Source organism: Mustela erminea, chromosome 17 (assembly GCF_009829155.1).
Source record: "Mustela erminea isolate mMusErm1 chromosome 17, mMusErm1.Pri, whole genome shotgun sequence".
NCBI lineage: Eukaryota > Metazoa > Chordata > Mammalia > Carnivora > Mustelidae > Mustela > Mustela erminea.
This window is the reverse complement of record NC_045630.1, coordinates 396,592-412,904: the sequence shown is the minus strand read 5'-3', so window position 1 is coordinate 412,904 and position 16,313 is coordinate 396,592. Positions and strand designations below refer to the sequence as shown.

Genomic DNA, 16,313 nt, shown 5'->3' with positions numbered 1-16,313 from the left:
CTGTAACTCAGCACCCTAAGACTCCTCTGTGCTGTCTTCTTCATCCCACGGGCTGCAGAGTACCACAGCGCACACATCCATTACAACGCATGTGCCCACCGCACTGTGAGTGCACACAGGGCTGCTCACAGCCTTTGACTACTGAGTTGCGGCTACTACCAACATCTGTCCGTGTCCGTGGCAAGCATGTCAGGTTTCTGCTGGGTCTGTACCTAGGAGGAAAGCAGCAGGACCACAGCAAGTGCATATGTTCAGCTTTGACAGATACATGCAATTTCCCAAAGTGGTTACACCAATTTACATTCCCACTAGCAAAATACTGAGTTCAAGTTCATCAGAAATTAAACAGTATCTATTAAAATTTAAAATGTGTATATCCTGGGGCACCTGCCTGGCTAGTCAGTAGAACATGTGACTCTTGATCTTGGGGGCTGTGAGTTCAGGCCCCACGCTGGGTGTACAGATTACGTTTAAAAATATATATATTTTAAAAGATTTAATTTATTTATTTGGGAGAGATGGAAAGGGAGGGGGAGGAGGGGCAGAGGGAGAGGGAGAGCATCTCAAGCAGACTCTGTACTGAACAGGGAGCCCGACATGGGGCTCACTCCCATGACCCAGAAAGCATGACCTGAGCCAAAACCAAGAGTCAGACACCTGACTGAAGAACCCAGGTGCCCCCCAAATTAAAAAAAAAAAAAAAAAATTTGCTTTGTGTTGGTACAGCAATTTTACTTGTAAAAATTGTACACTACACAAAACTTACACAAGTAAAACAAATATTACATATTTATGTTATTTATATTTAGGTTATATATACATGTGTATAATATAAATCTTCAATGTAGTGAACCTTCTGTGTGTGCTTTCAGAAAGACTGGAAATAATCTGATTGTTCACATGGAAAGGACAGACTAATTAAATAAACTATGCTACACCCATATACTGGAATACTGGAATACTAATACCACCATAGAAAGATAAGCAAGGGGCACCTGCTGGCTCAGTCTGTGGAACACGAGACTCTTCATCTCGGGATTGTGAGTTTGAGCCCAACCCTGGAAGTAGAGATAACTTAAAAATAAAGACTTTTAAAAAAGTCTGAGGGGCTCAGTGGGTTAAGCCTCTGCCTTCGACTCAGGTCATGATCTCAGGGTCCTGGGATCAAGCCCTGCGTTGGGTTCTCTGCTCAGCGGGGAGCCTGCTTCCCCCCGTCCCCTGCCTGCCTCTCTGCCTACTTACTTGTGATCCCTCTCTCTCTGACAAATAAATAAAATCTTAAAAAAAAAATTTAAAAAGATAAGGAGGGTCCATTATCAACTACATGAAAAATGTCGGCGTTACACTGCCAAATCTGCAAAGTAGGTTAAAAGTTGAAGAGGAAAAATTCTATATGTACATGGAAAGGATCTAGAAAACCAGACACCAATCATCCGTATTACTTTTTTAAATAATTATATAACAATGTCGTACTCCTACTTTTATAATAAAAGGGTATCTTCTTTTTCATAAAATGGTATACTACTGTGAGTTATACAGGTTTACTTAAGTGTTTTTAAAAACTTTATCCTATGCTTTGTATATCCAAAATATACACAAATTTTTAAATTAGATAGCTAGAAACTTCCATGCAAAAAGGTGACATGTTTAGTTTACTCCAATTTTCTCACTCGGAGGTGATAATGAGAAGGGTTAAGAGTTTAAATGCTCTTGGTACACCAAGTGACGAAACCCTGGCTCAGTAACATGAGTGCCCGCTTTCGGCTCCGGTCATGATCTCAGAATCCTCGGATCGAGTCCCGTGTTGGGCTCCTTGCTCAGCAGGGAGCCTGCCTCTCCCTCCCCCTGCTTGTGCTCTCTCTCTGACAAATAGATGAATAAAATCTTTTTTTAAAAAAAGATTATTATTTTTAAATAAATAAATCACAAGTAGACAGAAAGGCAGGCGGGGGGGAGGGGGGGGAAGCAGGCCCCCTGCTGAGCAGAGAGCCCGATGTGGGGCTCGATCGCAGGACTCCAAGATCATGACCGGAGCTGAAGGCAGAGGCTTAACCCACTGAGCCACCCAGGCGCCCCAGATGAATAAAATCTTAAAAAAATAAAAAAATGTTTTAAAGTTTAGATGCTCTCAAAAGAAACCTAATTGGATCTTTGTTGTGAAGTAGAAGAGAAGACACTCTCAATTAGATACAAAAAGATGTGATTAGCAAAAAACCAATAAAGAAAAAAAACTCTGGTTAAGAAAGCAGAGTATCAGTAAAGGGAATAGAAATGACCTTGCTGACAAACCAAAGGCCTCAGGAGCTGTAAATGGGAAAATAAATTATATGACAAATTAAGAATTTAGACAGAAGCTCAAGTTATTTAAAACAAGATATGTGGACAGAATTAAAGTTGAATACTTAATGTGTTGATAATCATTAAGAACTAGTGAGCACAGCACCAGGTCAAAAATGTTCATCTCGTTTAAAAGTCAGCCGTAGAATATGGTCTAATTTACTACTTCCCGCTTGTCTGGCTTAACCATTCTAATTGTAGAATCTAGATCTACCACTCAGCTACCAAGAACGAAGCCCTGCCATGTACTACCTGAAAGAAGTCAGTCAGAGAAAGACAAATATTGTGTGATTTCACACACATGGAATTTAAGAAAAAAAGCAGATGAACATAATGGGAAGGGGAAAGAGAGAGAGGGTGGGGAAACAAAACATAAGAGACTCTAAATGCTAGAGAACAAACAGGGTTGATCAAGGCGCGGGGGATGGGCTAAATGAGTGGTGGCCATTGAGGGCACTTGTCAGGATGAGCTCTGGGTGTTCTATGCAAGCGACGGATCAGTGAATTCTATTCCTGAAACCAATATTACACTATATAACTAACTACAATTTAAATACAAATTTGGAGGAAAATAAATAAATTTTAAAAAATCTAGCTCTCAAGTTATGTGATTTGTATTATAGAGTTCTGATTCAAGATTAGGGTATCTACCACTATCCCACTGTAGGAAAATTATCTAAGAGAAAAGCTTCAAGTGCACAAATTTGAAATTAGAAAATAAAAATAACAGTATATATTATACCTACATATACAATCAGGTCATGTGCAATTCAGTTAACAGTATAAGCTAAAATGAATATATTGAAACAACTTTCTTAAAGGATATTTCATAGGAAAAACTGAAAAAAAAATACAGGTCATTGAAAATGAAAATGAAAATGATATATACATATGAAGAATGCCAATCAGCAAATATTTATTAAAGGCCTTCCACTTGCAAAGTTGTTTTGGAGAATATTATTCATACTTTTATGATAGTTTTGCTAGTTTGGCTCCCAATTTAAAAGTCATAAAAGACATTACAAAGTTAAATACATATAAAATTTCAAAAGTAAACAATAAAATCATAGTAATAAGGAGTATAAGTTCCAACCCAATGGAGGAAAAAAAAGAGAAAAGCACTAGAAAACAAAGATAAAAAAACTTAAATCAATCCTAAAAAAAACCAAGAGAGTAAAAAACAAAACCAAACAAAAAGTGGTAAAAGAGAATAATTAGAGAAAGTTGGAAACAAATTTAAATATAGTCATAATGATAGTAAATTTAAATAGACTAAACATACCAATTGAGAAAAAAGAGATTGTCTAAGACACAGTGAAAGCATGAGCACAAGGAAAAGTTTCACACAGATATTTTACAAAAGCTAATCCAATGAAAGGTGGCTGGGTTATATTAATGTCTGGTGAAACAGACTAAAATAAAAAGCATCATTAAGAACAGAGAGGACTGGGGCGCCTGGGTGGCTCAGTGGGTTAAGCCTCTGCCTTCGGCTCAGGTCATGATCCCAGGGTTCTGGGATCGAACCCCGCATCGGGCTCTCTGCTCAGCGGGGAGCCTGCTTCCCCCCATCTCTCTGCCTGCCTCTCTGCCTACTTGTGATCTCTGTCAAATAAATAAATAAAATCTTAAAAAAAAAAAAGAACAGAGAGGACTACTACATACACAATAAGTTCAATTTACTAGGAAGATATAACAATGTAACATACATGCACTCAATAAAAAAGAGCCTCAAAATCCATTTAAAAGGAAAATGACCTAACTACAAGGAGAATTAGACAAATCCACCATTGTAGTAAAGATTTCCACATGCCTTTATCCGTATTTTATGTGTCAAACTGACAAAACAAACACACAAACACCAAAATTATAAATAATTTTAATAACACAACAGTCTTGATCTACGGGCCATATATAAATAAAATTCCACATTAAAAATTAGAGTAATATTCTTTTCAAGGGTCCATGAAATATTTACAAATTTGACATGTACAAGTCCACAAAGTCAGTTTCTATGAATTTCAAAGAATGCATCTAACACCCACCATATTCTCTAACCACAAGTTTGATGTTACTGAAAAAAAGCTAAATGTACACATTTTAAGAAGTTAGGAAAAAATAATAAACCACACAACAATTTCAAAGAAAACAGAAGAAAGGAAATAATAAAGAGAGAGAAAGCAGAAATAAAAAAACAAGAAGAAAAACAATACAGAGTTCTGCCATGATGAAGAAAAAATTAAGGGAGTTCAAATAATGTTAGGAATAAGAAGGTGGTTATAGGGCGCCTGGGTGGCTCAGTGGGTTAAGCCGCTGCCTTCGGCTCAGGTCATGATCTCAGGGTCCTGGGATCGAGTCCCGCATCGGGCTCCCTGCTCAGCAGAGAGCCTGCTTCCCTCTCTCTCTCTCTGCCTACTTGTGATCTCTCTCTGTCAAATAAATAAATAAAATCTTTAAAAAAAAAAAAAAAAAAAAAGAAGGTGGTTATAGGGGCGCCTGGGTGACTCGGTCGTTAAGTGTCTGCCTTCGGCTCAGGTCATGATACCAGGGTCCTGGGGTCGAGCCCCACATCAGACTCCCTGCCCAGCGGGAAGCCTGCTTCTCCCTCTCCCACTCCCCTTGCTTGTGTTCCCTCTCTCACTGTATCTCTCTCTGTCAAATAAATGAATAAAATCTAAAAAAAAAAAAAAAAAAGAAAAAGAAGGTGGTTATAACTCAAGACAGTAGAAATTAAACAGATAATAAAGATAGTATAATAAATTTTCAAACTTAGATGAATGGACACATTTTTCAAAAACTTCCTAACACGGGCTAAAGAAGAAAGAGGGCAAACAGTACCACAGCTGTTAAAGAAGTACAACAGTACTGAAAAACCGTCTCCAAAAGAAAACATGAGGTCCAGTTGTTTTAACAGGTAAGATATACTGAACTTTTTGTTTGTTTGTTTATTTATTAGAGGGAGAGAGGGGGAGAGAGCAAGCACAGGCAGACAGAATGGCAAGCAGAGGCAGAAGGAGAAGCAGGCTCCCTGCTCAGCAAGGAGCCCGATGTGGGACTTGATCCCAGGATGCTGGGATCATGACCTGAGCCGAAGGCAGCTGCTTAACCAACTGAGCCACCCAGGCGTCCCAGATATACTGAACTTTTAAGGACAAGATCATTCCAATCTTATACAAACTCTGGAAATAGGAGATTTTTTTTCTACTTTTTCTCTAATACTAGTGTAACTTTTTACCAAAAATAGGATCATGAAAATATAAGAAAATTCATTCCGAATATAGATAGAAAAATCCTTCACAAAATATCAAATAAATCAAATCCAACAATATATCAGAAAGATAATACATCATGATCAAGTTCGGTTTATCCCACGAATACAAAGATTGTCTAATCCAGTTCTACAGGTAAGGAGGTTGAAAGTCCTCACTCCAAACTGACAAGTAAAAAGCTGAACAGACTGAAAAACCAACACCTGTTCTGGGATCCGTAAGAGCAGGGAAGACAGGGCAAACTGGTTTCTCAAGAGTGGAGAGACGGGGGCACCTGGGTGGCTCAGTGGGTTAAAGCCTCTGCCTTCGGCTCAGGTCATGATCCCAGGGTCCCGGGATCGAACCCCGCATCGGGCTCTCTGCTCAGCAGGGACTGGGCTTCCTTCTCTCTCTCTGCCGACCTCTCTGCCTACTTGTGAACTCTGTCTGTCAAATAAATAAAACAAAATCTTAAAAAAAAAAAAAAAAAGAGTGGAGAGAAGAACAGGCAGAGTCACAGCTTAGCAGGACAGAGACCTGGGGTAAGAACACCTAGACTGTGATCTGAGAACTGTGGGATGCGGTGTAGACAGCTTTGAGAATTAAAAACTCCAGGGGATCCCAGTCACAGGAGTCCTTCCCACTGTATTTTCAGATTTACTTCCAGGAGCCAGACCAGACTGCCACACAGACTATTGGAGAAAAATCCCCTTGAGTTTCTGGCACAGAGAGGGGAAAAGGAACCATTTTGAAAAATGTGCCAGAGCACATCTTCTTCTTTGTAAGGTCTGCTCTTAGGGGAAACTAGTAAACTAGAGCCTAAACTGTTGGGGTTAATAACCCCTACTGCGGTTACTATTGTAATAAATAATCAAAGCCTAACTAACCTAGGGGAGGGAAACAGCCAACCACAGCCCACTCTGGCCATCTTATCCCACCTAAAGGCAAAGAAAACAAACAAAAAACCTGCGGAACACTTCTAAAGGCCAGAGATGTAGGCTCACTCAAAGACTGAGACCTAATCTGAAGACGGTGGATGCTTCCCCTCCCCCATGCCTGGCCGTCCCATCACCAGTCTGTTTAGAGCAGTTCCTTTCACACGATACATCATATATAGCTAGCAGAAAAAGAAAACTACTAAGCACATCAAAAGAGAAAAAAAAAACACAGTTTGAAGAGACAGAGCAATGTGGAATTAACAGACCAGGAATTTAAAACAACTATAATTAATGTAACTATGATTAATTAAGGGCGCTAACAGATAAAGTACACAACATGTGAGGACAGATGGGCAATGTAAGCAGAGCGCTGGAAGTTCTCAGAAAGAAGCAAAAAGAACTGCCCGAGATAAACAAACAAAACACACACACACACAAACAAAAAAAAAAACCCCAACCCGGTAACAGAAATGAAGAATGCCTCTGACAGCCTTATTAACAGACTGGACATGGCTGAAAAAATCCTCGACCTAGAACATATATTAATAGAATCCCTGAAAACCAAAAAGCAAAGAAAACAAAGACTGGAAAAAAGCCCCCGAAAAGAGAATATTCAAGGATAGTGGGATAATCACAATCAGTGTAACATAAGCACAATGGAAATCCCAGAAGGCGAGAAAAGGAAAGGGAAGGGGGAGAGGGGAGGGAAGGAAAAGGAAAGGAAAAAGAAAGGAAAGCAAAGAAAAAAAGAAAAGAAAAATTTGAAATAATAATGACTAAGAATTTTCCCAAATTAATGTCAGACACCAAATCATAGACCCAGGAAGCCTAGAGGGCACCAAGCAGGATAAATACCAAAAAACCCCAACCCAAACCAAATCAATACAAAAATCCTACAACCTAGGAATATCATTTTAAAAATAGCGAAAATCAAGGATCAAAAAAATCCTGAAAGAAGCCAGAGGAAAACAAACTTCTTACCTAGAGAGGAACAAAGACAAGAATCACATCCAACTTCTCCTCAGAAACTATGAAGCAAGAAGAGAATGCAATGAAAATACTTAAAACGCTGAAAGAAAAAAAAATCACCAACCCAGAATTCTGTGCCCTGCACAATTATCCTCTTCAGTGACTGAGAAATAAAACTTTCTCAAAGAGCAAAGGGATTTGTTGCTGATAGAACTGCCATGAAGTTCTATGTTAAAAGAAGCTCTTTATAGAGAAGAAAAAAATTATGAATCAGAGACATGGATCTACATAAACAAAGGAAGAACATCAAAGGAATACGTGAAGATAAAGAAAAACTTCCATTTTCCTTAATCTTAGTTTATCTATTATCTATATACATAAAACTATAGGTAAGAGTTGTTCAAAATAATAACAGCAATAACGTATTTCAGCATCGTGTGTGCTGATGGATGTGTTTACGTGTGCGTATGCGCACGCACGCTTACGTTAAAGTGAAAAGAATGGCAGCAATGACACAAGGGACGGGAAGAAGGAATTCGGGTTTTGTTATCGTGGTATCACACTACCTGGGAAGTGGTACAGTATTACCCGAGAGTGGACGGCATTAGTTATAAAAGTACATTGTAAACTATAGGGCAGCCACTAAAAAAGTTTAAAAAGAAGTACAGCTGATGCGCTAAGAAAGGAGAAAAACACGGAATCATATAAAATGCTGAATTCAAACCACAGAAGGCAGAAAAAGGAGGAAAAGACAAAAATAGGGACAAAAAGGGGCGCCTGGGTGGCTCAGTGGGTTAAAGCTTCTGTCATCGGCTTGGGCCGTGATCCCAGCGTCCTGGGATCGAGCCTCGCGTCAGGCTCTCTGCTCAGCAGGGAGCCTGCTTCCCCCTCTCTCTGCCTGCCTCTCTGCCTACCTGTAATCTCTGTCAAATAAATATAATTTTTTAAAAAAGGGGACAAAGAACAAAGAACAGTAAAGAATATGATGGACTTTAATCCAATTCTATCAATAATGTTTTGCATGTCAGTGCTCTAAATACACCAATTAGAAGACAGATTATCATGGTGGATCAAAAAATACGACCCAACTATCGGCTGTCTATAAGAAATCCACTTGAAAGTAAAGACTCATACCGAGTAAAAGTGAATGTACAGAGAAAAGCATACCAAGCTGACACTAAACAAAAGAAGTTAAGAATAACTATGTTTCTTTCAGACACAGTAGACTTCAAAGTAAGCAAAGTTATCAAAGCTAAAGAAGAGCATGACACAATGTCAAAGGAGTCAGTTTCCCCCGAAACAATCATTGAAGCGTATGGGCCATTCCAGAGAGGGTCGAAACACACGGGGCCGCGACTAGAGAGAAGCAAGGAGCAGCAGACGAATGCCCGGCTCTAGCTGGAGACTTCAAGAGATCCAGGAGGCAGACACTGAGGACACGGCCGAACTCAACAACGCCACCACTGACCAACTGGGTACGACAGACACGGCCTGCTTACTTCAACCAGCAGCAGAACACACATTCTCAAGCCGAAAGTTCACCAAAATAGATGACATTCTGGATCATAAGACACACCTGAAAGGCTGTTTTTTTGAATTTTTTTTTTTTTTTAAGATTTTATTAATTGAGACACCAGGCTGAGCAAGGAGCCTGATGCAGGACTCGATCCCAGGATCCTGGGATCATGATCTGAGGCAAAGGCGGATGCATAACCGATGGAGCCACCCAGACGTCCCAAAAGACTGTTTAATAGTAGGACATTTCCAAGTGTTATCTACTGTATTAGCAGGTTAATGGAGAAAAAATATATGAGAACTCAAGAGATGAAGAAAATGTACCCAATTCAATCAATATTCATTCATGATAAAACTGTTAGTAAAGTAGGGCAGCAGGGAATCCCCTAATCTGACAGGAGGTATCTACAAAAACCCTAAAAAACAAACCTAAATAAACTCAGGTAGACATTCTTTTCAAAATCAGAAGGTGTGACTTTTACTACTAAGTAAATGTGACTCATTAACCAATGCACAGTAAGAGTGCAAAAGGAGGAAAGAAAACTCCTATTTGCAATGATATGACTGTCTATTAAAAAAAAGGAATTTCCATGGCAATTAACAGATGTAACAGAAAAATTACTGGATGGATATAAGATCATTATTATACAAGCCAAATGAACTTCCAAACACCAGCAACAAACTATTAAGACAGCATAAGTTTAAGAACAAAATGCATTTACAACAGCAATGGAGATGAAAGGGTCTATTAAATAAATATATTCCTGTTCGTAGGAGATTATAACATGTTAATAAAAGACATTTTTTAAGAGAGCTGAATAAATGTACATGTAATTTAATATTGTGAGGATAATCAATTCTTCAAATTTTTTACAGGTTTATTACAACTATAATCATATTCTGATGACTTGTATATGGAACTTAAAATGTTGATCACAAAACAGACCAAAGGACAAAGAAGAGCAAGTCCCTTCTAAAGAAAAATAAAGAGAAGAGACTTGAAGAGATTTAGAAGATATTAAGATTATAAAGCTAGAGTAATTATAAGAGTATGGTACTGAAGGAGAGGCAAACAGTTGTCCAGTGCAATGAAACAGAAAGCCTAGAAACAGACCTGTGTTTATATGGACACTGTAATATGATGGGTAGCACAGCTGCTCTCTGGGGAAATTCAACATTTAATAAACGAACAGAGAAAACAAGGCTATCTACACGGCAAACATATACATCATGAATAAGAAATCAATTCCAGATGGATTAATATTTTAATCAAAAGATGACTTCAAAAGAACACTTTCCATTTTTGGAATTCCAGAAGTAAGGATTTCTTAAATAAAAGGAAGCGATATGCATTAAAGAATGATAAAATTCAACTACATTAAAATTAAGAATCCTCAAAATACAGCTTAAAAAAATAAATCACAAACCAGAAAAAATATTTGCACTTGTAAATGACACAAATTAGTATAAAAAGTACATTAAGAATTCCTTAAAAAAAAAATTTAACATGGAAGAGAAAAACAACTCAATTAAAGCAACCCAGTAGAAAACCAGATATGGCCAAAAAACAAATGGGAGACGCATAATCTCATTTTGTAAGTACAGAAATGAAAATCAAAACCATGAGATGCCACTGTACACTGAACCAATTAGCAAAATCAAAAAAGTGACAAAACCAAGTTGTGGATCAATGTGATTACTTAGTGACTGTACAAATTAGTTTACACTCCCACTTCCAAAAACAACTGGAGATTATCTTGTAAAATTCAACACTCCGTTCTCAGGTATGTACTCCAGAAAAGCCCAAGGAGACACGTTTCAGAATGTTCAAACCAGCACTGTTAGTAAGAGCAGAAACTGAACACTTAAATGCCCACTAACAGGGAAAGGCAGACATGATGGAACAGTCACGCAGTAGATTGTTACAGAGCAAAAAACCGACCGAGCGTCAGGGACGTAACAACACGGATGAATCGTAACGTGATGTTGACTGAGAAAGAAACAGCAAGTCCTAATATCACATTCAGACAATATCCTTTTTTTTCAAGTCTAAAAGTGGGCAAACAAATTAAATGATGTATTACTTTGGCATTTATATTTGTGGTAACTTTTTGTTTCCAGTAAGGCACGATAAACAGAACGATCAGAAGAGTGGTCGGCCCTGGAAAGGTGGGTGAGGGACAGAACAGAGAGATCTAAGCTGCTGGCAGTCTTCCAGTTTGGGGTTAGGTGGTGGGTTTATGGATATTTATTTATTATAATAATGAATGAATAAAGAAATAAACGAAAAAATGAATAAAGAAATGAATAAAGATAAATGAAAAAAAGGGAACCAAACATGAATCAACAATGATAGTGTCATACACCAAGAATTAAAAAAATAGAATTCTCCCCTCCTTAGACTAAGGGCCCTTAATGATGCCAGTGCCTGTGAAAAACTCTATTGCTGCAATTACTGTATTAAAATAACTTAGATGTGTCTATGAATCCCACTGAACCAAGAGTCATTATCCTTGAATCTCCAGCTTCTACCAGTGTTTGGTTCATATAGGTTTACTGAATGGATAAAATAATGAATATGAAACTGATTCATCCAGAAATGTCAAAGGAAAAACAAAAATATCTCAAGTTATCAGCTATTTATTTGGCAGACAGCATTTACTAGAAAAAAACCTAGAATGAATCTAGCATATAACTGACCTAAGAAAATAAAAACCTAGATTCCTGACTTTGCATTTTGATCCCTTCCTCTTCCCTGAGTCTTTTTATTTTTAATACTGCATATTCTAAAAATTCTGTTTCTAAATGGTCAGCAGAATTTAAGATAATTCCAAGCTCAAATTAGGAATTTATTTTTTTTTAAAAATAAATAAATTGGCACATTTAGTAGTTAGAGGACCAGGTTAAGATATAAGAAGAAATTAAACAGCACTAAAAATATAAAATATGAATTATTTTGCCTCTTGTTTTCAATATGGTAAACCCTTTTATAAAACACCATTACAGGGGCACCTGGGTAGCGGAGTTGGGTAAGTGTCCAACTCCTACTCTCTGCTCAGGTCTTGATCTCACGATCCTGAGATCGAAGCCCACACTGGGCTCCACACTGTGCAGGGAGCCTACCTAAAACTAAACCAAACCCCACCCCCACCCCAATTATATATAGCTAGAGTGGTACAAATTAACTGATATTACTGGTGTTATTAAAACGCTTTGTGGGGGAAGAAGAAATTTTAGGGTAGAAAAATGGTTTAATCAAAGACTGGGAAGTAACTGATTTATTTAACCTGGAATAAGTGACTTAAGGAGTAATTCAGTTAGCCAAAGGAGATTAACATAAAAGGATACTGTACTAAGGACAGGACTAGAATGACAGCAGGTGAATTCAGAGCTAACCTATAGTTAGAAATTCTTTACTGTGCAGGTGTGAAAGCCTTCTAGTCTAGGCAGCTAGCAAACCTGACACAATTTAGAATGTAAACTGGAAGAGTGGTGTTCCACAAAACGGGTTTGCAAAATGTGGAAAGAAATGGATTAAGCAAAGCTCATCGGTTTTCTGGTTGCATGTTTTCTGAGAGGCTTTATTATGCTAGTTTTGTGAATCTCCAGAACAGGTTTACACGATGCAGGATTTCCCAGATTGTGGGACAGCACTGCAAAGTATCAGAGCACTTAGGGCAAAACAAGAAAACAGCACATGCTGCCAAGAGGTTTCCAGAGGCTCCTGGTCCCCAACATCAAGGAGCCGGAAGCACTCTCGTCCTGCAGGAGATCCTACTGTTCTGAGACGGCTCACAGTGTTTCCTGCAAGAACCGCAAAGCCACTGGGGAGAGAGCGGCCCAGCCGGCCTCAGTCCCAGGCTACTGAGCGTGGGAAGCGGACAGAGCTCATGGGCACACTTTCTTTGTGGCAAATGAAACCTTGACCGCTCTGGGGGCAGAAAGAAAGACATGGACATGGGCTCTGTGTGTGTAGAGGTGGGGGATATACTTTTCCCTCAAAATGGATTAGTAAAGCTAAGGGACGGCTGGCCTGATGCTATCTTTAGAAGGCCCTCCTTCTAAGGCTGGCCCTTGGCTGGCATCTGGGAACTCCACTTGTGGAATGTTCCCTACATTTCTCCGCCTGTCCCGGACACTGAATGCTGATGCACCTGCTTGCCCAGACCATCTGTAATAAACAATGTGAACACCTACTTTCCTTCTGGATCTGGAATTTAGGTAGTTGTAGCTGGATGTGGAGGGTGCCTACACAACTGGCCCCTAATAAAAACAGTGGATTTTGACTCTTAAGCTTCTCTGGGTAGAAACACGACACAAGCATGACTGCATTTTCCTGCTGAAGGAAGGAGCGCATTGCACGGCCCACGGTGGGAGGAAGCACGCTCGATGCTCATGCTCACAGTCTTCCAGACTCTGTCCGACGTGTCTATTCCTTTGTCATAATCATAAGTGAATCTCAGTTCTGTGTGCCTTTTTAGGGAGCTGTCAAATATGTGGGAATGTTGGGGTGCCTCTGAAACAATACAGTTGAGGTTTGAACAACGTGGGAATTAGGGACACGGACCCCTCCACATTCCCATGCAGTTGAAAATCTGCATTAAGCTTTTAACTCTCCAAAAACTTACTAATAGCTTACCACTGACCACCAGCCTTACTGATAGCATAAATAGGCAAGTAACACATATTTTGTATGTTGTATGTATTATATACTGTCTACTTACAATAAAGTATTAAGCTAGAGAAAAGAAAATGTTATTAAGAAAAAAGGTGGGAGGGTGGGTGGCTCAGTGGGTTAAGCCTCTGCCTTCAGTTCAGGTCATGGTCTCAGGGTCCTGGGATTGAGCTCCCTGCTTGGGGGGGCGTCTGCCTCTCTCTCCCTTTCTCTCTGCTTGTGCTTGAGCTTTCTCTCTTGCTCTCAAAGAAAAATCTTTTAAGAAATTTAAAAAAAAAAGAAAAAGAAAAAGAAAAAGAAAATCCTAAGAGAAAGTTTAAGGTACTGTAAATTCATAGTCTTGTACTTATAAGAAAATCTGCATGTAAATGAATCTACACAGTTCAAACTCATGTTCAAGGGTCAACCCTAATTCATAGCTTTTCATTATGCTTCAGATTATGAAATCAAAGGAAGAAAGGAGTAAGCCAGATCACGTACGGAATCCAGATAAAAACTCAGTTACTGGAGTCAGAGATGGAAGGACGTCTTCTTTGCCAACTCCTACTTCCATACGCTTGTATGCATTATCAGGCTGGACTCAGAGGTGCCTCCATCCTCGGTCAGGGCCACAGGGACATACGCACACACCATGAGGTTGCAGGCAGCTCACCAGAGGTGTGTAAGGGCACACAGAAGAAACATGGACTCCCACTTGGGGCTATGACATGTCTGGTCCAGGAAAAGCTGTAAAAAGCAGCAGCTTAAGATGAATGTTGCGATGAGGTGGTCAACAGGATGGTGAGGGGGTAAGAGCGCGCAGAGTGAGCAGAGCAACGAAGGCATGAAGTGTATTCAGAGACGCTCCAAACAGGTCTGCTGCCGAGAGGTTCAGCAATTGCCGGCAGCAGCCCAACAGAGCACGGCCTGGGCACCGAGCAAAGGAGCTGGAGTTTTTCTCTGTCCCGGGTACTGGGGACCCCTGCAAGTGGCTGTGGTGCGAAGAGACTGGCGGCAGTGGGACCGTCTGAGCAGGAGACCAGGTGGGAGGAAATGAGGTAACAGCAGCTGAGTGGAGAGGGATGACCCCGCCGCTCTACTCACTCCGGAAAGAGCGACTGAGTCCGGCACCCGTCACTCAGACTCGCGCCGGTTACAGAAGAGTCACAGAACGCTGCAGGACAGTCCCTCGTGGAGACCGGCTATGTGCGCAGTAAAGAGAACAACGTGTCCTAATTCTGTGTTTCTAATTTTATCTTACACAGAACGCTACATTCCTTGAGTGTCCCCAATTGCTAAAAGGGGAGGCAGGCTACGCGCGTGCTTGGTGTGAGGAAACAGCTACCTCTGCTAAGAAATTGCCCCAGACGACGTCCATGTAGGAAAGAAGGGAGTGAGGAAAGGAAGGGGTCTGATCTCGTTAGCGCCGAGGGAAGGGAAGCATCACATCTCCTGCTCTATCGCAGCTACGAGTTACAGTTACGAAAGCAGAAACTGGCTCTGAGTACTTGGGATAAAAGGGATAAACCAGAAAGTCAAAAAGCCCTGAAACAAATCCCATTTTATGTTTTATAATCCCCTTTGTTTTAGAAAGTAATGAATGGAAAAGAACAGACATGTGTCACTGGAATTAGGGACAAGATTGATTTTGTCAGTAAAACAGGTTTGGGGTATGAATAATGGGACGGAAGTTCACTTTAAAGTTGTATTTTAAAAACATACCCCACTGTTGGTCTTCAAGTTACAAAAATGTCTGAGAGTTATAGATCATCTTGATGTGTGACATTAAGTTATTAAACTATTTATAAAGAAATAACTTTCTTTTTTATGCACAGAATTAGACTCAAGTCAATTTTTACATCTTGATCTCAAAGAAAAGGACTATACTTGAGTAATAACAAAATGTTGCCATTGCTAATTGGTAGCCCAGTCAAGTTTTAAAAAAAGTAAGTTATATTCTTCAACGAGATATTCAAAATGGAGTAACCAGTAATTTAAAGTACATCACTTCAGGTTACAGTTACTTTAGCATCTGACACACTGGAAGGGAACATCCGTCACATCCGCACACAGAAACTTTCTTTTCATTCTACTCCCATGCAGTGCATGCAGCTAAACACAGTTTGTGAAAAGCAACCCGCTTTGCAATGCTTAGCACCTGGAGCTCAGTAAGCACAAGACGTATTAACTGTTAATAAGAAAGGCGGTTAGCTGTGGAAAAGAGGACCTGGCAAATTCATCATAAAGAAAAAAATAAAATAACGAAGGAACATACTGAATTACCTCATTATTCTATCACCTACTGTTGTTCCTCTGATATTAAATCTAGTGAAGGGAACACAATAACTAAAGTCACTCACAAAGACTTCAAAGAACCAAACACTGAAAGCATTAAGGTCACCACTTTCATCATTAATCAGCGAAATCTAAGAAAACGTCTGTTTCCCTTTGTGATTTAAGGTCTAATGTGAGACTGTGTCATTCACCGAAATGTGTCTGAGGAAATTAACGGAACAGAAACGTACACTGAAGGAAGACGTTGCACTTAACACCTTTTATCTTTAAACAGATGAGACACGGAGCAGTGACAGTGACAGTGACAGCGGGAACTGCACTGACTCACCCCGCATTATGCCCCCCAGGGCTGTGCTGCTC

The 16,313-nt window shown here is 39.7% G+C and overlaps 1 protein-coding gene across 6 annotated transcripts in view; it reads right to left on the bottom strand.

Moving 5' to 3' along the window:
- DCAF6 (DDB1 and CUL4 associated factor 6) overlaps positions 1-16,313 on the bottom strand; it is a 142,211-nt gene that overhangs the window by 11,676 nt on the left and 114,222 nt on the right. For 3 of the 6 annotated variants that reach the window (XM_032318047.1, XM_032318049.1, XM_032318051.1), the window contains one exon: positions 15,942-15,983. The exons of the other annotated variants lie outside the window; for them this stretch is intronic. In XM_032318047.1, the coding sequence (XP_032173938.1) occupies positions 15,942-15,983 (42 nt within the window). The remainder of the gene's footprint in view (positions 1-15,941; positions 15,984-16,313) is intronic. 6 annotated transcript variants of the gene reach the window in all.